This window comes from Plecotus auritus (assembly GCF_963455305.1).
Source record: "Plecotus auritus genome assembly, chromosome: 5".
NCBI lineage: Eukaryota > Metazoa > Chordata > Mammalia > Chiroptera > Vespertilionidae > Plecotus > Plecotus auritus.
Genome location: NC_137776.1, coordinates 31,345,128 through 31,369,709, shown reverse-complemented (window position 1 = coordinate 31,369,709; position 24,582 = coordinate 31,345,128). Strand labels below are relative to the sequence as shown.

Sequence of the window (24,582 nt, the reverse complement as noted above, 5' to 3'; positions counted from 1 at the left end):
ACCTCCGTAGTTGTCAAAGCAAGAATCAGGCTGACCCGGGCTTTTAGAAGAGTCCCCCACCCGCTGCCCCGCCCCAAGTGGGTCAAGGTGAATGTTTCTCTTCTACAGAGCCCTGTAGTAAATCCTGGCAGGGCCTTTGCAAACCTGCACTTTTGAGCAACTCTTTTTGGAGACTCGCAGAGTTCTGGGCTGGGAGCCAAGTGACCCACTGGGTTTCAGTCCAGCCCGTCTGGGCCTCAGTTTCCTCCCCTGTGCAACGACAGGATTTGACACCGATTCCGAGGCCTTTTTCAGCGTCCACAAGCCACAGTCAAGACATTGCTGAGTGGCGAGCAAGGCCGGGCTCGCGAGAAGGGAGACTCCGCGGTCAGCACCAAGGACAAGGGCCCTAGGGCGGCTGAGCGGACACAAGGTCACTTCCAAGAGAGCCCGCTGATGAGCTGATGAGCGGGTGTGGGGGCTCTGGGGTTTGGCAGTGTGCGGCGAGGGTGTGTCTGCGGGGGAGAATTGTGGGAGGGGAGGGGTAGCCCCGGGAATGAGGTGAGGCTGGTCCCTGCCGCGGTCTCCTAGATTCTGCGCCAAGAGGCAGCGGGTGGCGGTTGCGAGCCCAGGACGCCCTATCCTTCGCTGCGCGACATTCCTGCCCCTGCCCGGCCCATTGGGGGCGCTCAGCACCTGGAGGCCGGCAAAGTCCTTCTATCGGCCGACATTAACCCCTTCAGCCCCTTTCCTTCCCGAGTACCGCCCGGCTCTGGCCAGGCCAGCGCCACCACCGTTGCCGGCTCGGGGTTCTTTTGGACACACCCCCGACTGCACCCTCACAGCTAGGGGCCTTGGGTGGCCTTAAGCTCCGCTCGCCCCAACTCCTAGCGTCGGAAGGGTCCCCACGCCCCTTTCCCTCCTCACCGCCCCGCGCCCCGCGTCCCGCGCCCCACCTCCGTTTGCCCCGCCCCCACTTGCCCCGCCCCACAAGCCCCGCCCGTCGTTGCCCGGGAACCACGGTTCCCGCAGCTGCAGGAGGCGCCAGGCCCAGCGGAGCAGCCCTCGGTGCCGCCACCGCTCCCGCAGCCGCTGCCGCCACCTCGCCCCAGCTCCGGCTCCGACTCCGCTCCGCGCCCACTCGGTCAGCCATGCCGCCCCGTCGCGCCCCGGCGCCCCGTGCGCAGCTGCTGCCCGCGCCGGCCCTGCTGCTCCTGCTGCTCGGCGCGGGGCCCCGCGGCGACTGCCTGGCCAGCCCGGTGCCCGCCGTGCCCCTGCCCGTTCCGGGGCCGTGCGCCGCTCAGCCCTGCCGGAACGGGGGCGTCTGCACTCCGCGCCCCGCTCCCGGCCCTCAGTCCCCGGCTCCCGCCGGCGAGACCAGCTATATCTGCACCTGTCCCGCCGGGGTCTCCGGAACCAATTGCCAGGTGAGTGAACGTGGCGGGAGCGGGGCGGGGACCCGCAGCCTATCCTCGCCGGCCGCGAGCGGGGCCCCGCGCCGGGCTTCAGCATGCCGGTCACTAGTTTTTCCCGCTTGGGGAAAGGGATGGATCGGCCTCTCGGTCTGCATAGACGCGGACCCCTGGTTGACCTTGCAAGTGCCACTTCCCTGCCCACCGGGTTCTCTGGCCGTGCCATCCTGGGGCGCTCGGGGCGCGCCGCTCCAGCGCCGGGCCGCCACCCTCGCCCCAGTACTCCTGCTACGGCCATTGGTCACCAAGTGGCGCGCCCCTCCGGGCCCGGGCTGAGCCACTCTCCACTAGAGTGTGTCTGGTGCCGGCGGTGGCCGCTCAGAGGACCCAGCTCCGATTGTCCCCGGCGGAGAGTCCAAGGTCCAGGTGACCCCTGCTCTCTGTCCTGCTAGACCCCGCGTGTGTCTAGGGCGAGGGGTTTGGGAGGCAGGTGATGGCGGGCTCCGTGCCGGTGGTCAGCACTTTCTCCTCCACCCTTGAAGGTCCTGACGTGCAGCCAGCGCTCACAGAGGGCAGCCGCCTCCCCGCGGCCTGCGACCAGCCCGTCCTGAGCTTAGGACGGGGTGTTGGAACCGTCTGGGGGCATTCGAGGGGACTTTGCGCGTGGTGTGCCGCCCTCCGGGCCGACGCTCCTGGAGGGGCTGGCAGCCAGGGCGTGAACAGGGCACTGGAAAGCTTCGAGGAAGCGGGGGCTGGGAGAGGGATGGCCAGCTGCTGCCTGGGGATTTGGACTTTCAAGAGAATTTGGCAGAAAATAATAGATGAGACCGGATTACAAGCACGCTAAAGCTCGGTGGAACCAATTAACCTATTAACATCAACATTTTTCAATGTTGGTAGTACTGTGTGTAGAATATCCCCAAGTCTCTTCTAGGTCAGGGCTAATAACGAATCTATCTGAAATGATTAGATTAAGCCAAGTGAATATGAACTGTGTTTGGAATCAAATGCGTCCTTTCTTACATTTGGAATGGAGGAGTTTGTTTCCTATAAATTTGATCCAGTGCTCCAAGACTTACTTTGAGAATGCTCAAATGCACTCTCACTTATGCTGGGAAGGAAGTCCACATATGCTATGATAAGATGTGACATGATAGGCTTTACTTTTTAAAACAGAGGGGTAAATGGGATTGTAAAACTTGACCTTGACAGCCAGAATTTTTGCTATTTCTTTTTGTTAGTAGCAAATTATCCACCTGAATTTATCTTTTTTCCTCCAGCCAGTATTGTGCTCTTCTTTGTTAACTGGTTCCAATAAGCTATAATTCCCTCAAAAGGGATGATGATGATGATGATGATGATGATAATGATCATGAAAGGGTGTGCTATGACCATCTGCAGTAGATGGGTGGGGGGGGCATGATGACTCTTTGGGGAAATGCCTGTTGGAGCCATTCTAACCATTAGGACAAAATCTTCCTTACAATTTCCCATGTTGATTGATGACTTATATTACGTTTCCTGAAGAAATAAGTTGCCTTGAATGCTTCTCTCAAATGTTATATTTTCATGTCTGAATTCTATCCTTGAAAGAGGATTCAGAGTGTAGTAGGATGGACAGGAGGAAGGTTAGAGTACACAGCAGCTCTAGTAAGTGGGAAGAAAGACTGGCCATTGAGAATTTCACTGAACTGAGATTTGTTCCTGTGGCTCTAAAAATAGATCTAAGAAATCTTCAAGAAAGGCAAAGACCTCTTTAGTGCTTCCTAAATATGGCTAACAGAGAAGCATAAATATTTTCTGTCCTAAGCAGTGGTTGGATATGTAATTCAATTCATTCAGAAAAGAGTCATGAACTAATACATAAATATTGCAGAACCAGCAGGTTCAAAACAGATCCGGTTGCCTGTATAGCTCCCATTTGAGGCCATCTTAGCTGGTGATGCTGCCCACCTGAGGAGAAGCAGAACGGGGTGTTCTGAGTTGGAGAGAGAGGTGAAGTAACTGTAATTCTAACAGGATAGCTTAGCAATTTTGGAACCTGATCCGGCTTGGTTACCCACAAGAACTTCAACTGAGGTGATTCAGAGCCTTATAACCCATGAAAAATTGATTCCTGCTCATTTTAATTTAATCTTTCATGATTTTGCGGTAATGCTCGAGACTTAGATTTTTTATGGGGGGAATGAGGGGCAATCTCAATAAAGACATTAAGCAGAGAAAAAAATCCTACAGGAACTCAATTACAGATAAGAGAAATGGATGCTAGCCATTGCTAAGAGTGCGACTGCTGCAAGAGAACCTAATGTTCACTGGATAAACTGGAAATGGAATTTTACCTGTATGTGAAGAGAATCCTTTAAACAGTGTCACCTTTCCCCCAGCTTCAAGGACAATAGTGTTAGCAATGGAAACATTAGAACCAAACTCTGAAATCTTCCTCCCTTCCTCCCTCCCTCCTTTCCTCCCTTCCTCCCTCCCTTCCTCCCTTCCTTCCTCCCACCCCCCTTTCTCTCTCTGTTTCTTCTGTGGAGAAAGTTAAGTTGATCATAAACCACTAATTGGGCTTAAAATGGATCACAGCTGTCTTCAGCTTTTCTGTGGTTGGCTGATTGATGCTGGGCAAGCAGGTGGGGCCAGGCAGTGCTTCTCCTATCACCTGGTTGACAGGAACTCACAGGATCTTGGAACTGGGGTGAAAGAAGGATGCTTAGGTTTGAAGTTGAAGGGCTAAAGTTAAACCTGCTGTGACAGGTGATCCACACAGACCGAGTCCTGTTTCCTCATCTCCAAGATGGGATCTATCTCCCATAGTTTGTAATAACGAGAGAGTCTGATCCTGTTTTTTTGATGCTTGACTGTGAAAGCGTTTAAGCCTCGCCCCTCCCTCTTTCCCTTCTGCCCAGCATCTAGGCAAGCTGATACAAAGCCTAGGAACTCTTTCCTTTGGTGCTGGTGAAAGGTTCATGCTACATAAGCCCCAGGCCAGGCTGTACCGTCCCCTCCCTGCACTCCTCCCCTCCCCACACAGTCTTATTCTCTGCTCTCTCCTTTCTGGGAGTTGCCTGCTCTCCCCAGAAAACCTCATATGTGAGCAAGGAACCTTTCCATACCCTGCTGGTGTTTGTATGGCACTTTTATTCTTGACATCCAAACCGAAATTTAAGTGGGTGCCTATTCTGTCTTGGTGGGGTGTCCACAACAGGGTTTTTGGGGAGGATTGCATTCATTGTTCTAAATCCCTGAACACCTGTGTGGTGCCTCCATCAATGTCACCTCTTTTCTTTCTTTTTAACTTTGCTCATCACTTAACTGGGTGAGGTAGGTGGAGCAAGTATCATCCTGCTCTGGTGTCACATGGAGAAATTGAAGCTCATTTTGACTGAGTGGCTAATTCAAGATCTCATGGCTTGATACTATCCTAAATATCATACAACATTAAAAATATATCTATTCCAAGTACGCTAACACAGTGATTTTCAACCATTTTCATCTCATAGCACATATAATCTAATTACTAAACTGCTGCAGCACACCAAAAAATATATATATACTTTTGACAATCAGACAAAAAATAGGTATAATTTTGATTCTTTCACACTGGATGGATATTGTTGTGTTGGCTGTTGTCACTTTTTTATTTGACAATCTAAGGGAAAAGAGGTCAGTGTCCCTGGCTAAATAGTCAGGTATTGCATGTTTTAAAAACTCTTGCAGCACGCTGGTTAAAAATTGCTGCTCTAACACATTTAAACATAGTAAATCATGACGGTTCAATGGATTCCATATGGAAAGCTAAGCTATAGAGCGATGATGATGATGGTGGTGGTTGCTAACTTTTCTCAAGCACTTGCCATGGGCTTTACAGATGTCACTCACCAATTCTCGCAGTGCCCTGTGAACTGGGTACTGTAACCATCCCATTTTATAGATGAAGTGCAGAAAAGTTGAATGACTGGTCCAAGGTCGCACTGCTAGTAAGTGGGAGAGCTGGGATTTGAACCAGGTAACTGGCTTGATGGAGAGCTGTGGGACAAAGTGGGCTGAGACCAAGGCCAGCCCCGGCTCTGTCATTTGTACCTTTGTGACCTTAAGTGAGAGCCAGCACCTCTTTGTGTTTTATCAGGAAAAGGCATGGAGTGATTCCTGAGTCTGATTTTGCTAGAAAACACTGCGCTTGTATGGCCACAGGAGTAAAATGCCACAGGAGTGATAAAGACACAGCAAATCCTCCTTATGCCACTTACCAAGCAGGACCTTCATCTCTGAGTTAGAATTCTGGGTTCTGGTTGCATGATGATATATAAATGGACAATAAAGAAAAGAATTGCAAATATATATGATGGGTTTGAGAAAACTTCAACTTTTTAAAAATTGAGGCTGCCCTTCTTGCCTTTCCGGCTCACTTGGGGAAACAGACAGATACCTGAGGTGGCAGCTGCTAGGCCAATTTTTCTTTTCCGGCGAGTGGCACAGAAATGCTTCACTTCTATTGGGCCATCCATCCAAAGTAGGGATTCTTTAATTTGTATTATTTTGCTTGGCAAGCTTTTTTTATTTTCATGAAATAATTCTTTGCCAGCTACTCGGACACCTGTTTGTTTTTTTCACTTCATGTTCCCTGTGAGTCTTATCCTTTGGGATTATAATGAAAATGTGTCAACTTCTGCACTTGGAAAAAAAAGGGGCAAGTATAACTGCTTTTTATGCAAGTTCATTTTACTCACTAAGCTGATTCTATAATTCTTTCTTCTGATTTAACATGGTAACTTAAAACAATGGATCCACTTCAGTGCATCCATTTTACATTTTATTTTATTAATATGCTTTTTTAGTTTTCTCAGGTTTTTTATTGCTAACACTATTATAGACATCCCAAATTTCTTCCCTCCTTTGCCCACGTCCACCCAACCCCCACCACTCCTCAGATGAGTCCATTTTAGATTGAAGTTTGCTAACAAACAACAACAAAGAATTCTAATTGTTTGCACAGCATCAGTCTTACTGGGCTTTTTGAAAACACACACCCACACACCCACAAATTCATATTGTAATATGTGCAAAATGTCCAATATGAGCTGAGATATCAAGAGACACTGCTTCTTTATCTGGCATATCATCTCTTTGTGACCTTGGGAAAGTAACTGAACATCCTGAACCTCACTGTTCATATCTCTGAGATGAACTAATACTGATTGTCTTATTTTCTTTATAGAAAAGTTGCAGTTCACAAATGGGACATAGTAAATTTTTTTCATAAGTATATTGAAGTATGGCAGAATGAATTTTAAAGCATTTTTTGGGAAAAAAAGTAAGATGCTGCATAAATACAAGGTATACTAAGAAAAGGGTATGCTTCCTGTATGAAATACGATGATAGCAGTTATTCAGTGTCTGACTGTTTTTCTTTAATGAACAGACTCAGCTTTTTCTCCCTACTAGGATGAGGATGCTGCAATCTAAGTTTTAAAAATGAAAGTATCATTGTATTAAAATTTTGATAAATGTGTAGTTCTCTCAATTGTGACATCAACAAGTAATTTCTCTGAAAATTCTCAGTGACTTCAAGTTTTCCTTTGAAATGAATGAAAAAAGCCTGGTCAATCCTTGAAACAATTTTACTTAAAGAAGGAAACCATTGCTTTTCATGGTGTTATTAAAATGAAGTGATTTTCCTTTTTTGTGGATGTGGTGCATTCTGAGGAGCCATCACATTTCTCAGCTTGGCCACCTGACAAAAGTGCATTTCTGCCTTTAGCTTCTTTGCTTAAGATTATCATGGGACATGGTGCCACCAAAATGGTTTGTTTATGCCCTCACATCACAAGCATCAAGCAGGAAGGAGAACCAATCTGAAGTGAAGGGTATTGGACTCAGGAAGCAGAATGTCCCAGTTGTATTTTCAGAGCCTCTCCAGGCGTCCTCAAACTACAGCCCGGGGGCCACATGCGGCCCGCCGAGGACATTTATCCGGCCCGCCGGGTGCCGCTGCCTGTCCTGCTTAGCAGCCGACTCGTCCCGGGCCCACAGTGCGCATAGGAATTAGTTCATAGTTTTTTTTAAAAACTATAGTCCGGCCCTCCAATGGTCTGAGGGACAGTGAACTGGCCCCCTGTTTAAAAAGTTTGAGGACCCCTGCTTACCCATTAAGTGGCAGCTGTGGTCACAGTGCTTAACCCTGAGGCAGGGACTACAGGATCTTGCCTGCCAAACAGAAAACCCAGCAGCACAGCCAAGTTTTGTGAATAGAATTTTTTTATATTTCCACCCGGTCCCCTCCCCCTGCGCTGGTGCGTCACCTGGAGGCTGATTAGAATCATCTGGGAGCTTCAGCCAAGGTGCATATTTGGGTGTGAGTTTAGAGATTTAAAATTCCCGCTCAGGTGTTGCAAGCTTGTCAGCGATCTTAACCCCAATTTCTCACCCATAAATCAAGTCGTGGGGAGGATTAAAATGAGGGGCTAGTAAAGGCCCTGGCGCAGAGTTGGCCCGCTGCACCACCAACTGCGTTTTTATAAAGGTGGATGTGGTTCTCCACTTTATAGCTAAGGAACCTCCGCTGGGGTCCAGCAGCTTGGTGACAGGGTTGGGGTCTGGGCCCCGGGGGTGTGGCTTTGAGTGCTGAGTGTTTGCTGTTACTGTGCAGCACTCACCTCTGAATGCTCCCTGGTTCTGACTCCAGGGTGAGCCCAGGGAACCAGCAGAGGAAGGAGGGGTGGCGGCTCCAGTTCTGGCCGTTTTAGTGGCTGTAGGGATGTTTCAGGTGTGTGTGATTAAGGTTTTCTTTCTTAAACAGAAAAGGCATGGAGCTTCTGAAAAAGAGTGAGGATTGGAGCAATGAAATAAGCATACTTAAAAGAAAGGAGCCTGAAAAGAGAACATGTCTGCTATCTTCTGCCAACAGTGCAGCCTTAGAATTTCAAAGCTCACACTTACCTGCTGCTCTTGGTTCATTTAAAGGAGCGTTTGTAACTACTACTGGGTTTCAGAGGCAGGCTGAAACTCGTCTATGAAAGGCATTCCGTGGGGTAGTGATCCCAGCAGGAAAAGGATGTAGCCCTGGAATCCAGGGGAACGAACTCAGCTCCGTGACTGCAGGACATCCACCCCATAAGGAAGCTTGCCACTTTCTCAAAGCATCCAGGGCAGAGTTCTGAAGTATATTATGTGGAGCAAAAGCCCATCCTTAACTTTTTTTAAAAATAGAATGCATTAGAATAGGAAAACTGTTCAATATCTCTTCAGTATATTATGTTAGAGAGGAATGACATTATATAGGAACCGTGAAAAGAAAACCAAACTCTCTAACTTCAAAATGACCTCCCCTACAGCTCCTTAGACAAAGGACTTTTAGGCTCTTAAAAAAAAAGTTTAATTTATGTACAGTAAAATTTACTCTTAAAAGCATTCTGTTCTATGAGTTTGTCATACAGTTGTGTAACTATCACAGCTAAGATACAGAACAGCTCATCACTTTCACAAATTTCCTTGTGCCCCTTTTATAGTAAACCCTTGCCCCAGCCCCTGGCTGCTGCTGGTCTCATTTCTGATTTTGGCTTTTCCAGGAATGTCATATAAATAAAATCACACAACATCAGAGCTTCATCTACTTAGTATAACACCTTTAAGATTGATCCATGTGGTCAAAATTTCTTTTCATTGCTGAGTAGTATTCCATTGTATGGATATATCACAGTTTGTTTATCCTTTCTCCAATTAATGCCATTTTGGGTTTCTAGCTCTTAGTGATTATGAAAAAGGTGCCATAAACATCCCCGCATGGGTCTTTAAAAATTTTTTTTTACATTTCTTTCTTTTTTTTTAAATCCTCACCTGAGGATATTTTTCCATTGATTTTTAGAGAGAGTGGAAGGGAGGGGGAGAGACAGAGAGTGAGAAACATCGATGTGAGAGGGACACATCGATTGGTTGCCTCCCACACACACCCCAACCAGGGTTGGGGATCGAGCCTGCAATTGAGGTAGGTACATACCCTTGACTGGAATCGAACCCGGGACCTTTCAGTCCATGGGCTAACACTCTATCCACTAAGCCAAATCGGCTAAGGCAGTGGTCGGCAAACTCATTAGTCAACAGAGCGGCAAACCACGGCTCTCGAGCCGCAGTTTGCCGACCACTGGGCTAAGGCTTTATGGGCCTTTTTAAGGGCAACTGTCAAACTATTATAAGGCATTAAAAATCTGTGAAAATATAGTGAAAACAGTTTATTCGTAAACTTACGTTATCCTCTCTCTACCTCGTCTGCTAATCTCATGCCTGTGCACTATTTATTATTCACATTTTGGTGTGTAGCTTTACAGTTTTCTCTATGTACATATAAACATATATGAAGCATATCTAAATACTCATATATTCATGTAAGTATTTTATATGAAAATTAGGTCATTCTATGCATACTGTTCTGCAAATTTTCAACTTACATTTTCTTTTTTTAAAAAAATATATGTGTGTGTATATATATATTTATTGATTTCAGAGGAAGGGAGAGAGATAGAGAGATAGAAACATCAATGATGAGAGAGAATCATTGATTGGCTGCCGCTTGCATGCTCCTCTACTGGGGGGGATTGAGCCCACAACTGGGGCATGTGCCTTTAGCCGGAATTGAACCTGGGACCCTTTAGTCCGCAGGCTGAGGCTCTATCCACTGAGCCAAACCAACTAGGGCTGCAACTTTTTTTCTTAATCTACTTGAACATATTACCACGTCTTAAAACAGATAATAAACCCATTCTTTTTGATGGCTGAATAGTATTCCATTATGTATTTATGTTGTCAGTCCTACTGAAGCACATTGTTTTGCCCATGTTGCAATGATCACTGATATATATATATATATATATATATATATATATATATATATATATATATATCTCGCACTTATATATACAATGATATATATGTGTGTATATATGCATATTAAAAGTTACATACATTAATCATTCAAATACGTTTTGCTTAGTTGCCATTTTAAAAGGCTGAATATTTTGGCACATTTACTAACAGCATAAGATAATGCCTGTTCTCCCACATTTTTGTCAATTCTGGTATTCCAGATTTTAATTTAATTTTGTGTGTTGATAGCGAAAACATGGTATATGATTGGTTCTCTTTGCATTTTTGAAATTATGAAAGGGGGAGAATTTCTTTGGAATTATGTGTTCTTACTGTTACATAATCTTCTTTTGGCTGCTCTTTTGTTAATGAAGAAAGTCATTCCTTTGTCCTTTGTATTGTAAATGGGTTTTCCTGATTTTTCTTTTGACTCTGCTTATACTCATTGTTTTGCCCTTTAGAAGCTTATAATTTTTTATTCTTATTTAGTCAAGCTCATCAATGAGATGGTTGATAAATTTTAATTCAAGCTCTAATGTTGGATGCCAATACTCTGCTTTACAGTGTTTTAAGAATTACCTGATTTGAGCCAGGAGTTTGCTTTTGAAGAATTCTGTTTTGGCCAAGATTTGTATTGATAGCACTGATTCTATTTGCTCTTTAGAATGTACAATTAAATATAGCCCCACTTTATGCCTATTTTAAGAAGGGTTGGCATAGATTTTCTAAATCATATTTAAATGCTTGTAATTTATCTTGACTTTTTCTGAGTCTGGAACACTATAACCATTTAATAAGATTCTTCTTTATTTTTGTAAAAGACCACAGCATGGTTTTTTCTTTAGTAATTGGCATGGGTTCTTTAGTATTTTTTTTTTTTTTTTTTTAGAATCACCAAGTTAATTTTAATGGCATTATTGGATCATGGAGTATTTCTTGAAAGTTCTTGATGGTTAGTGGTCTGATTTTAAAAAGTGTTCTTCAGCCAGGCTTGGGCAGAAAAAGGCTCATCTTAATAGTCAGCAAAATGCAAATTTCCCTTATGCTTTAATCTCCATGTTGTATTTTTAGGTGTTTTCCCCTTGGGAGCAACCTCATTTCTTCTGACCAGAGATTTCATGGTCCTCTATCTCCATTTCACCTTTAAAATTGGCCAATGTCGCCCGGCCAGCATGATTCAGTGGTTGAGCATCAACCTATGAACCAAGAGGTCATAGTTTGATTCCCGTCATGGTACATGCCCGGGTCGATCCCCAGTGTGGGGCATGCAGGAAGCAGCTGATCAATGATTCTCATCATTGATGTTTCTATTTCTCTCCTTCCTTTCCTCTCTCTGAAATCAATAAAAATATATTAAAAAATAAAATAAAAGCCTCATAGTGAGAGAAATAATGAGAGGGAGAAATGAGAACTGATACTAACATTTCTATGAGCCTTAAAATAAACTCTCAGCTGGAGAGAAGTAAATTTAATATTATTAGGTTTTTCTTTTACAAAGGCAGGGTCAGATGGGGGTTAGGGTGGGGGCTATACTGGTGGAAAGGGAAGTCACTTTTCTTTTTCCTTTTCAAGAAGAGAAATTGTGATGATTATGTTCAACTTTAATAGTGTTAAAAGATGATGTTCAAAATGATGCTGACACCTTGTTACAAATTCCAGTTGGATTTTATGTGAGGTTCCCCTTGCTTCCTCACCTTCAGTGAGCACTGTACATGTTTTGAATGCCTAGAAGAGCTTTGCTTTCAAGCAGGCCTGGGAGACTCCACAGGATGGAAATTGAGGGGTAAGCAGAGGTTCTTGCTGATGAGCCCTTGACCTGAAGATTCCATTTTTTGAGCTTCTCTGGGCCATAAACTATCCAGTTTCCAGAACTGCCAGCTCCCTGAAGGTGGCTTGTTTTTGTTTGTTTGTTCATTTGGGGGCGGGGTAGGGGGTGAGTCTGCATTAGGGACCATACTAAGCCTACAAAACACCTAGTTTCCACTGCTTTCTAAACAACACTGCCCAAATCCTAGTCCCCGAGGACATTAACAAGGCCCAGTTGTAGTTGCCAAGTACGGTAGCCTCATGATGGTTGCAAAGCAAAAAATGACCTCCAGGCCTCAGCCCTGCTTTGGCTTATCCTCCTGTGCAGGGGTCCCACTCCCCAGCCAACTAGAAGTTCTCATTTGTACTGAGCTCATTAAAAACTAGCAATATAAGCACCCTACATAAACCCACACGAGCTGGTTCCTTAACAAATGAGTCAGATGGTATTGCAACCCACAGTGATTACTGGGGAGCCTTCATTTTTCCTTATGATAGATTGAATGTGCTTGTTGGATGCCAGAGGCTAAGAGAAGGGGACTGCATAGGGTTTCTGAAAGCCACCTTACCAGATGCAAAAGAACTTTCTCAAGCTCTGTGCCACTAGTTACAAACTGAATGGCCTTGCATAATTTATAGAAAGTGAAAATGGAGAACAGAAAGGTTAAGTAATTTGACCAAAGTCACACAGTAAATGGGAGCTGAGCAGTAAACCAAAACAATTTGTGCTGCTCACCACCATGCTGTAGTCCTTCTCTGATTTGCCTTGGTGCTAGCCAAGAGACTTGCAGGATTACCACTACCCAGATCCTAGTCATCTTGTGAGATTTAGCAGATGGGGGAATCCTTTCAGACTGACTAGGCATGCTTGAATTCTTCGAAGACCTGCCCCTGGGACTCCCACTGCAGCACTAATCTTTAATATGCCCCATGTTTTGAGCCCAGGGCAGACTGATATTAGGAACTGGTTCAAAAGGAAAGTGGTTCAACAAAATGGTGCTAGGAAAACTGAACATCCACAAGCAAAAAAAAAAAAAAAAAAAAAAAAAAAAAAAAAAGTTGGATTCTTACCTCACACCATACCGAAAAATTAACTCAAAATGAACAAAGACATAAATGTAAGAGCTAAAACTATAGCCAAAACCGGTTTGGCTCAGTGGATAGAGCATCAGCCTGCGGACTGAAGGGTCCCGGGTTTGATTCCGGTCAAGGGCATGTACCTTGGTTGCGGGCACATCCCCAGTGGGAGGTGTGCAGGAGGCAGCTGATCGATGTTTCTCTCTCATCGATGTTTCTAGCTCTCTATCCCTCTCCCTTCCTCTCTGTAAAATATCAATAATATATATATATATATATATAAAAAAGAGGAGTGACTCACATATTAAAAAAAAAAGAGCTAAAACTATAAAACTCATAGAAGAAAACATAGGGGGAAAACTTCATGATATTTGATTTAGCTGTGATTTTGGGTATGACATCAAAAGCATAGGCAACGAAAGAAAAAATAATTGGACTTCACCAAAATTAAAACCTTTTGTATAAAAGGACAGTATCAACAGAATGAAAAGGTAACCTTAGGATGGGAGAAATATCTGCAAATTATATATCAGATAAGAGATTGATATCAAGAATATATAAAGAACTCCTAAAACTCAATGACACAAAGACAACCCAATTCAAAAATGGGCAAAGGACTTGAATAGACATTTCTCTAAAGGAGATATGAATGGACAATAAGCATATGAAAAGATACTCAACATCACTAATCATTAGGGAAATACAAATCAAAACCACTGAATTTCCATTATTAAAACAACAAAATAGCAAATATTTGTGAGGATGTAGAGAACCTGGAACCTTTGTGCATTGCTGGTGGGAAATGCAAAATGGTGTATCTGCTGTGGAAAATAATGGCAATTTCTCAAAAAATTAAACAGAATTATCATATGACTCAGTAATTCCACTTCTCAGTATAAGCCCAAAAGACGTGAAGGCAAGAAACTTGGGCAGATATTGGCACACCCATACTTATAGCAGCAGTATTTACAATAGCCAAAAGGTAGAAACAACTGAAGTGCCCATTGATGGATGAATGAATAAACAAAGTGTGGCATATACATACACCCAATGGAATATTATTTTACCTTAAAAAGGTAGAATAATGCACATTACAACATAGGGTTCCAAGGGGTAACACCTTACCATTAAGAGGGTCCTAACTCCAAATATGGGTGGCTATCTGGCTCCCATCTTTAGCAGGCCTTGAATTCTAATGAGAGGAAACAAAAGTCTAAAATTGATGTTAAAAAACAAGACATGAAACTCGATTGATGCAAAATCAAGTGTAATGCATTTATTCTTAATAAACAAACATTGATAAAAGGAAACTTCACCATATTATGAGGCTTAACTAATGTGATAAGACTTGCAGTCAGAAATAAAATAGTAATTCCATGCTGTACAAATAGGCACACACACAAACACGCTTCCGTGGGAAGATCCCTGTTTCTTTACTTATTTTTCCATAATGCTTGTCCCTTCTACCTGCTGCATGATTGAGATTTTCATTGGGTTGCTTGTTTATAGTCTGTCCCCCTCTTGCTGGAGCTTAAGCTCCCCAAGGGCAGGAATCTTTGTGTTTTCTTGGTATAACCCAAGTGCTGGAACAGGGCATGCCCATAGTTGATAGTATCTGTGTTTGTTGAATGGATGAATATGTAGTGCTCAATTCAGCCATAAAGGTTTTACCCAACGTTGGTTCCATCCAGGCCCCGGCACTAAGCAAACCCAGATGAATTAGGTGTGTTCTCCTCGCCCTGTTGTTATTAGGTGGATGGGAGAGCAGGCTCCGGGAGGATGAATGTCTTGTCCAAAGCTACTCAGACTGTAGAAGAGCAGCAGTCCTGCCATTCTCCAGGACTGGGAAGTAGACCTCTGCAAGACATGCTTTGCTCTGTAGGAAAAGGGCAGAAAACATCCCATCCCCCTCCATTACTGGTTCTCACCCTGGCAACGTATTAGGTGAGCTCCTTGTGAGCTTTAAAAATGCAGATGCCCGGGCCCTACTCCAGACCCATTACAGCAGACTCTCTGGGGGTGATGTCTGAACAGCATGTTAACAAAGGCACCTCCCCTCCCCCGGCCCTGCCAGGTGATCTAATGGGCAGCTATGGCCCAGGCCACTGGCCCAGGTTAATTGTGTAGTTCACACCCATTTATGTGTTATTTTTTCATTTCCATGAGAAATTAGACCCCCTTCCCACTTCTGGAATATTAACTTCCCTCTGCTTTCTTTCTATTTTTTTTTAAAAAAATACCTTTATTGATTTCAGAGAGGAAGGGAGAGGGAGAGAGAGATAAAACATTAATGATGAGAGAGAATCATTGATTGGCTGCCTCCTGCATGCCCCTTACTGGGGATCGAACCTGCAACCCAGCATGTGCCCTTGATCAGAATGGATCCCGGGACCCTTCAGTCCGCAGGTCAATGCTCTATCTACTGAGCCAAACCAGTTAGGACCCCTCTGCTTTCTTGGTTGAAGAGCTTGCTTTGGTTTCTTCCACTAATGTTGGCCTGCTCAAGAAAAGGTAAGCCTTACCTGTGCAGTGTGGATGGTAAAGGTCAGTAATGATCAAATCTAAACTGCTGGTTTGATTACAGTCCTGTCCTCATATTTCTCTGGTCTGGGGGATTCTACGTCACTTATCCAGTCCCCTCACTCACTGGACCCAGGGATTTGGATCTTGGTTCTGTGGCCTTGAGTAAGTTACTTAACATTTCTGAGCTTCATTTCCCTCATCTCTGAGTTAGACCTAATAGAGTGTATCTCTTGTGGTTACTATGAAGGCCACAGCCACGCAGGCACAATCTGACCAGTTGTCTGCCATCTCCTTTCTGTTCACCAGTACCTTTTTGTCTCTGTGGGAAGGAACTTTCCCCAATTACAAGAAAATGAATTTCCCTGTGCATTTTGCTTTAAAGTCTGTAGGAAATGGACTCAAATATTTGTACAATCAACTGATGTATTTCTTACAAGGCATCTAAGGATGTACCTTTCCTGATTCTTTTACTCGGGGCCCTCTAAAAGCAACTGGACAAGCAGTTTATTTTTCCTCCTTTTTCTCTGCAGAGGAATAAATTAGTGAAGATGACTTTTGTTTTGTCTCTAGCCCCCTTGTGTTGAATTTAAATGAGAATCATTATAGTGAAAGGTCAGTTGTCTTCAGACTAAATCCTGAATGTATGATTTGTGGTTCACTATTCTCATTGATGAGTGCAGTTCTGGCCTCTAATTGGTGAATTAAGATGTGTCATAAGACCAATACTAAAGTATAAATGAAGCATTTTGCTAGGGCCTACATAACTTGTAATGATCTCCCTCAAGACTGGAGATTGGATCCATTGCTTTATTGTGTTCCAAATTTTAGTTTTTGTTGCTAGAGAGAAGGCAAGGTATTTCTTATGTTGCCTGAGTCAGATCAGTTGGGTTTTCACTGGTAATTCCCTCTTTGCATTATTTTCTATAGAACTTGACAAATGATTAATAAACATGACACATTCTTGTCTTGCATATGTTTCCTTGGGGAAATTACTGGAGTGAGTTGGCTGCATGGTTGACTACTTGGTTGATATCTGAATGTGGAAAAGAAACTTGAACATAGAGGTTGATCATTTGGAAGATTTACTTGTAAACATTCTGAGACTACAATGACCCACAGAAGGGAAATAACCACAGCCTTCACATATAATTACCCCAATTACACTTGCCAAAGCCTGTTGCCTTCAGGAATCCTGCCTCTGCATGGAAGAACAAACTTTAAGTCTTGGTGCCGGGATGGTATGCTGGAAAAAGTTCTAGATGGGGAATTAGGAGGACAGACTGTGTCATTAGCTCACCATAGAACCTTGGGCATGTCATCTAACCTTTTTGGGACTTATTTAACATCATCTTAGTGATAGATTTGCTTCCAGGTTCTCCGAGGTCCCTTTGAAACTGTGATCATTTCAATGGGAGGAGCTCTTAAATTAGTTCTGTGGAGCAAGAAGCCTTTGGTGTGTCCCTCTCCATTCCCCCAGTTAAAAGGGAGTATGCATGGCCCAGCTGATGTGGCTCAGTTGTTGAGCATTGACCTATGAACCAAGAGGTCACAGTTCGATTCTTAATCAGGGCACATGTCCAGGTTGTGGGCTTGATCCCCAGTGTGGGCTGTGCAGGAGGCAGCCAATCAGTGATTCTCTCTCATCATTGATATTTCTATCTCTCTCTCCCTCTCTCTACCTCTCTGCTATCAATAAAAACGTGTGTTGTTTTTTTTTTTTAAAAAAAGGTAATGTGCATGTATGTGTATTTGCTTTTAGGATGCAGGAGGTGCTAAGGGATTTTCCTACTAGTAGGTGATGGCATTTCCTCTTCATCCAGTTTGAGTTCAGTGGGTCCAACCTTTTTTATTTTTATTTTTTTTTTTGTTCTGTACTCTGCCAGGTTGCATCTCCAGTGCTTCTAGTATGTTGATATGAACACTGTCATCTGGCTTCTTTTCCATCAGTACACTTTAAGACTAAGCTAAATTGTGGGAGGAAGCACACTTTAAAATATTTTAAACATTGCACATATTTAAAGGGCTTTTAACAGGAGAAATAGCTCTAAACTTTTTACTGTTGGAAAGTCATGGCTCTGGCAAAGTCACCTGTTCTGTGGCTTTGGTAGAAGCAAGGTAGGTGGTGGGAAAGGACATCTTTAATCCAGGGCTCAGGAGGGAAGGGGCAAGGCAGGGAGGATTCGTGGAACTAGAGGCACCATAGGCTACAAGTATATTTGCTGAACCCAGATTCTTGAATCTATTTTAAATATGTGCTCAGGTGACACACACTATCTAATATCTCCTAGGACAGTGGTCGGCAAACTGCGGCTCGCGAGCCACACGCGGCTCTCGATTCCAATAATTACAGGCTGTTGTTGTTCCTTGTGATTAAGCCCCTAACCCAGTGGTCGGCAAACTCAGTCAACAGAGCGGCAAGCCGCGGCTCGCGAGCCGCAGTTTGCTGACCACTGTCCTAGGAGCCAGCCTTTTAGATTAAATTCTCTCATGTGTTATTAAAGGTCATAGTCCTAGAAATATGATATTTCATTAAGGATTCCCCCTGCTGCCTGGAAGGTCAAGATCTTAAGGAGAATCAAGTCTACCATCTAGTGGCACCTGCCACAAACTACAGACATAGGATCCCAAAAGCCCCAGGCTGGTCCCTACAGGATGTGTCTGGCTGAAGCAACAACCCACATTTTGCTGCATCTCCATTTTCAAGTTATTGCTGGAGAAACTTGTCTTCCTCTCCACACATTTCCATAATTCAACAGGAGGACAGTGGCCTGTTGGATGCTGCCAGGGCTGCAAAAATTCAATTTTGCAAGAATGCCATGGGCCCACCTGATGGTTGCTTCAGAGACGTCCAGGGTGGGTGGGATTAAGTGCCCGTGTGGACATCCATAATCATTGGAGAGAAGTTTGGGTTTCAAGGCGACTTTCCTTGGCTGTGCTTGTATGGACAGGACCAGGCTTCTTCAGAAAGGCCCATCTGTGTAGCCCAACATTGGAGGTCCTTTCAACACCCAGATTGTACTATTCTGGTGAAATTGCTAAGGACAACTACTGTTTACGAGTGTTAATGAGAGATGAAAGGTTTCCAGCCCATGTGTTTGCTGATGTGAATTCACCAGGGTAGAGGGTTGGCATGGATTTTACATCACAGCTAAAATTACCAAACTCTTGCTGGTCAATTTTATATCCCAGCCATATTAACAGGACTGGAAGAACTGTCATAAGAAATGATAACGGTTAAGATAAAGTTGACTGAGAATCCATCAGGAGATCATTATGGCCCAAAGCTGTGCCAGATTCATAAGTATTATATGAGATCATTCTATCAGCCTTATGACTGAATTTGGCAGTGACTGATATTAAAATATTGTGACTGTAAAATAAATTTAAATCCCATTAAAAACATACCCCATGAAGTGAAATATGGACACTTAAAGCGATGCTGGGTGTGAAAACTGGTTTATTTTTCTGGAAAGCAATTAGACAATCGGGAGGAAGAACATTAACGTTTTTGACTCTTTATTTTTTTTTAAATTTTAATAAATCTTTATTCAGATTATTACAATTGTTTCTCCTTTCCCCCCCCCCCCCCGTATCTCCCCTCCACCCAGTTCCCACCCCACCTTCTGCCCTTACCTCCCCCCGACTGTCCTCATCCATAGGTGTATGATTTTTGTCCAGTCTCTTCATGAACCCCCCATACCCCTTTCCCCCTGAGAATTATCAGTCCACTCCCTTTCTATGCCCCTGATTCTATTATATTCACCAGATTATTCTGTTCCTCAGGTTTTTAATTCACTTGATTTTTAGGTTCACTTGTTGATAGATATGTATTTGTTGTTCATAATTGTTATCTTTACTTTTTTCTTCTTCCTCTTCTTTAAGAATACCTTTCAGCATTTCATATAATACTGGTTTGGTGGTGATGAACTCCTTTAGCTTTTTCTTATCTGTGAAGCTCTTTATCTGCCCTTCAATTCTGAATGATAGCTTTGCTGGGTAGAGTAATCTTGGTTGTAGGTTCTTGGTAATCATCACATTGAAAATTTCTTGCCACTCCCGTCTGGCCTTCATAGTTTCTGTTGAGAAATCAGCTGACAGTCGTATGGGTGCTCCCTTGTAGGTAACTAACTGTTTTTCTCTTGCTGCTTTTAAGATTCTCTCTTGGTCTTTTGCTCTTGGCATTTTAATTATGATGTGTCTTGGTGTAGTCCTCTTTGGATTCCTTTTGTTTGGGGTTCTCTGTGCTTCCTGGACTTGTAAGTCTATTTCTTTCACCAGGTGGGAGAAGTTTTCGGTCATTATTTCTTCAAATAGGTTTTCAGTAACTTGCTCTCTCTCTTCTTCTGGCACCCCCATAATTCTGATGTTGGTACGCTTGAAGTTGTCCCAGAGTCTTCTTACACTATCTTCAACTTTTTGGATTTTTTTTTTTGCTTTTTGCTTTTTCGGTTGAGTGCTTTTTGCTTCTTTGTATTTCAATTCTTTGACTTGATTCTTGTGTTCCTCTAGTCTGTTTTTGGGTCTCTGTATAATATTTTTTATTTCAGTCAGTGTATGTTTAATTTCTAGTTGGCCCTTTTTCATATCTTCGAGGGTCTCGTTATATTTATCGGCCTTTTCTAGGATATTCTTGAAAAGCCTTATAACCGTGGTTTTGAATTCTATATCCAGTCGTTTGTTTTCCTCCATTTCTTTCGTTTGTGATCTGTTTCTTTGACGCCGCATTTTCACTGCTTCCCTGAGTTGGTAGGGTAAATTTGTGTGCTAGGTTTCCTATATGGCCCAGTGGGTCGGCCTCCCCAGTTAACCTGAGGTGGACACTCTTGGTGCATCCCTTTGTGGACTGTGTGTACAGCCTTGTTGTAGTTAAGTCTTGATTGTTGTTGGTATCACTGGGAGGAATTGACCTCCAGGCCAGTTGGCTGTAAGGATCAGCTGTGTCTACGCTGGGAGAAGTTCGGTGCTGGAGACAGCCTTATAGGATTAGACTTGCCAAATTGCAATAGCCTCTGTGCTCAGCTTGGATGGGGTGGAGTCTCAGGGCGGAGCAGACAGTCTTGGCTTCCCGGCAGCCTTGCCCTTGCGCGCACGCGCAGACCTCTGCCTTCCCGGCTCCCGATTCTCCGCCCGAGAGTCCAGACTCCCCCCACAAGAGCGTGGGTCCCCAGGGGCTTGCCTGGAACCAGGGTTCAGTGCAGTCAGAACTGGGGCCCAGTGCGGTCAGGAGCCTCCGACTCCCTTCCACTAGGGAAAGCCTGTGGCAACCTCCGCAGCCTTTGTGCGCACTGGCACGTGCACGCCTTCAGTCCTCCGCCTTCCCCGGCTCCCGAGTCTCCGCCGAGAGTCCAGATTCCCCCCGTAAGAGCGTGGGTCCCCAGGGGCTCGCCCGGAACTGGTGTTCAGTGCAGTCAGAACTGGGGTTCAGTGCGGTTGGGGGCTTCCTTCCCCCTTCCGCCAGAGAAAGTCAGCCAGGCTCTCAGCCGCCCTTCCTCTCTGCGCGCACAAAGACCCTTTGCCGTACCTCCAATTCTCTGTGAGCTTTTCTCTTTCCTTCTAGTTGTAGAATTTTCACTCAGCCAGCTTTCCTGTGGTTCTGGATGGTGTCCGTTCTGTCTTTTAGTTGTAGTTTTGCAATTGTTGTGCGAGGCAGCAGTTTAGGTGTTTACCTATGCCGCCATCTTGGTTTCTCCCCGTTTTTGACTCTTTAATACTCTTTTTAGGAGTTTGTCCATAGAAAGTAGTTGGAAGTTTGAACAAAATTTTATAAACAAAGATGGTCACCATAACATTATTTATAATAGTCCAAAATTGGGAAGCATCTAAATATTACATTAGTAGGAGACAGTCTAAATAATTGCATGGTTCAATGATAGATTTTAAATTGAGATATAATCAGAATACAATATTATATTAGTTTCAGACATACAACACAATAATTTAATATTTGTACACACTGTGCAGTGATCCCCACAATAAGTCTAGTTCTGATAGAATTTTACATGACCATTGTAAAAGTCATTTTAAAAGACAACTTAGTGCTTATGATGTTAAATGAAAAGAAAAAAAGGCTAACGTGAACCAGTGTTATAATCACAATTAGGGGAAGATGCATAGAATAAAGCTGGAAGGAAATACACTTTATCCCATGACAGAGTGGCATTGAAAACAATTGGACCCTGTGCCTTTAAATTATTTAAAAATTTTGGTTTAATTTGTAGGTTGTACACATTTCAATGTGATTCAAAGGGAGTTGATGATAAAGTCCATGAAGGATGCTCCTCCCTAACATGTTGGTGTGACTGGGTTTTCCGTGTAAAGCTGCTTGTTGGGATTCAGGTAGTAAGATGTTCAGAAGGTCTATACCTGTACTGTCAGGTGAGAACATGGCATTAAGCCATCAACAATCATCACTCTCCATACAGGGATTTGTTCTCTGGCTGAGTGGGTGCTGAGACGCAGGCTGAGTGGGGTCTGTAGCTCAGGGGAGGAGGGGGGCAGCAGGAGGCAGACCTGAGTAAGGTTTCTTGGTAGGTGGCTAGGAGGGTCTGCTGGTCCCTGAACAAACACAGGTTGGGCCAAGTGAGGGTCAGGATGAGGTGCCAGAGAGGAATGTCTCTGGGGTTTGCCTCTGTTGGTTTATTTGAATTTCTACCTGCACCTGGCCCAGGCCTAGGCCAGGCTGGCCCAGATGGAAGTCTCCCATGGACCACTCCTGAGGCCGCTGTGCTGCAGCGTCCCAGGACCCCACCTCTCCGCACCCAGGTGGGGGTTTGGTGCTGCTGATGAAAGCTGGCTCAGCACCTGGGGGGAGGGTGATGGTAGGGTGGGAATGATGGGCAAGGCAGTAATTTCCCCACAAGAGGTCCTCCACTTATGGGGAGGGAAAATGTGGGTGTATTTTCCTGATAAAATGTGACTTCTGGAGGCTCCAGCACTTTGGGGATAATTAGTAATTTTGTAAGGACACAGGTCCATTTTCCTCTCCAACCTCCCTCTTACGCCAGCTTACCATGTACCTCCCTCCCATCCTGGGAGAGACTCACAACACAAACATACAGGCTCTTTTCTACCTCAGGCCCTTTGCACATGAAGTTACCCTGAAGCTTGTCTTTCCTTGGCTCAGCCATGGTCGGCTCCACTGCATCCTTCATACATCCATTAACTATCAGCTCCCAAAAGAGTCCTCTGACCACCTCATACTGATCTTAGACTTCTGCTTGCTTCCTCCTCAGTTCTTGTTATGACCTGTAATTCCATGTTTGTTTACTTGGTCGCCATGTCTACTAGGAGTGTTTGCTCTGAGCCTGGTATAGTGCCTGGCATCTGGAGTTGTTCAGTGACCATTTGTTGAATAAATGAATAAATGAAGAGCACATAACCTGACATTTACATGTACAGTCACTGAAATGAATGGGAAGTGCTCTTTGTGGAATGTATGTTATTTGTTAAATTCTCTGCACAGCCAGTTTGTCCATTCCCCTTTGGTGATGGTGATGGTGATGATGACAGTGACAGCAGACATTTATTGGACAGGCATGGCCAGAGGGACACTGTCCTTTGTAATATACATGCATTTTTTTTCATTTAATTTTTCTAACAACATTAAGAGTTTTGCTATGGAACAATGACACTCTGAAATAGCCAAGTTAAATACTGGTCTCATCAATCTTTGTTCAAGTTAGTACATTTGTGTCATTCACTCAGTGATAGGCTCCAACTTCAAATTCAGGGTATGATAGAAATAAAAATAATGACTGATCCTGTGAAGTATTCATTTGCATACTTTATTTAGAATAGTTTTAATAATTTAAAACTTTTAAATAACTGTTGAATTGCGGTTGGCATTATTTTGCCAATGGACCCTTTATCCTTCATTCTCTTCAGAACTGTGGGTTGCTAAGCAACTGAAGACCAGAGTGCTCTAAACTTGTTATGTTATTATTATACAACCGTGGTCCCTGTGGATAGGAACAAATCAACAAAGATAAAAACAAGCCCCAAAATGATTATAATAATTCAGTGATTATCCAGATTGCATTCTAGAAAATCATATTTATTCCAAACCATATGCTCAGTCTCTTTATCTTTACTAGGTCAGGAGAACAGCTTTCATCTAAATTATCCTTAACTGTGAATTCTCATTAGAATTCTTCAAAAAATAAATTATTTTAAATTAGTTTCCATTGAAAAATAGCCCACATGGCTTTGATTTGTGGTGAACTGTGGGCTGTAAGTAGGTCATAATCGTGAAGATCAGATTTGATAGGAGGCTTGTTTTTTATTATGCTGCAGGTTGTGGCCCAGAGAAATTGGGTCGGGGGCAGTACGCTTGGAGTTAGACAGGTCCCAGTGCAACTTTGTAACTCTCTGGGCAACTTAAACTCACTGAGCCTCAGTTTTCTACTCTGTAAAATAGAACAAGAACAGCATCTCTCTTTGTAGGGGAAGGTCCTGTAATAGATAAAATTAGAGAAGAGGTAGAGTGTGGCCAGATAATGTAAGTTTTAAATATTGTGGTCAAATTTTTATTTTATCCTAAGGACACCAGGGACTTTTTCTCCCATCTTTTCCATTTCACTGATGAATGGAGGATGATTTAGGACTCAGGGGTCCTCAAACTTTTTAAACAGGGGGCCAGTTCACTGTCCCTCAGACCGTTGGAGGGCCGGACTATAGTTTAAAAAAACAACTATGAACAAATTTCTATGCGCACTGCGGGCCTGGGACGAGTCGGCTGCTAAGCAGGACAGGCAGCGGCACCCGGCGGGCTGGATAAATGTCCTCGGCGGGCCGTATGTGGCCCGTGGGCCGTAGTTTGAGGATGCCTGATTAGGTCATGGGACTCATTGGCCATTGTTTTGGTTATCTATTGTTGAGACACAAACTACCCCCAAGCTTAAGCCAATAACCACTTTATTTATTTGCTCAT

General features: G+C 43.9%; 1 protein-coding gene across 1 annotated transcript in view; it reads left to right on the top strand.

Moving 5' to 3' along the window:
• The first annotated feature begins 217 nt into the window (after positions 1 to 217).
• Positions 218 to 24,582, top strand: part of DNER (delta/notch like EGF repeat containing) — a 256,070-nt gene continuing 231,705 nt past the window's right edge. Inside the window, exon 1 of the mRNA XM_080670649.1 lies at positions 218 to 1,406. Coding sequence (XP_080526775.1) covers positions 1,131 to 1,406 — 276 coding nt within the window. The 5' untranslated portion in view covers positions 218 to 1,130. The remainder of the gene's footprint in view (positions 1,407 to 24,582) is intronic.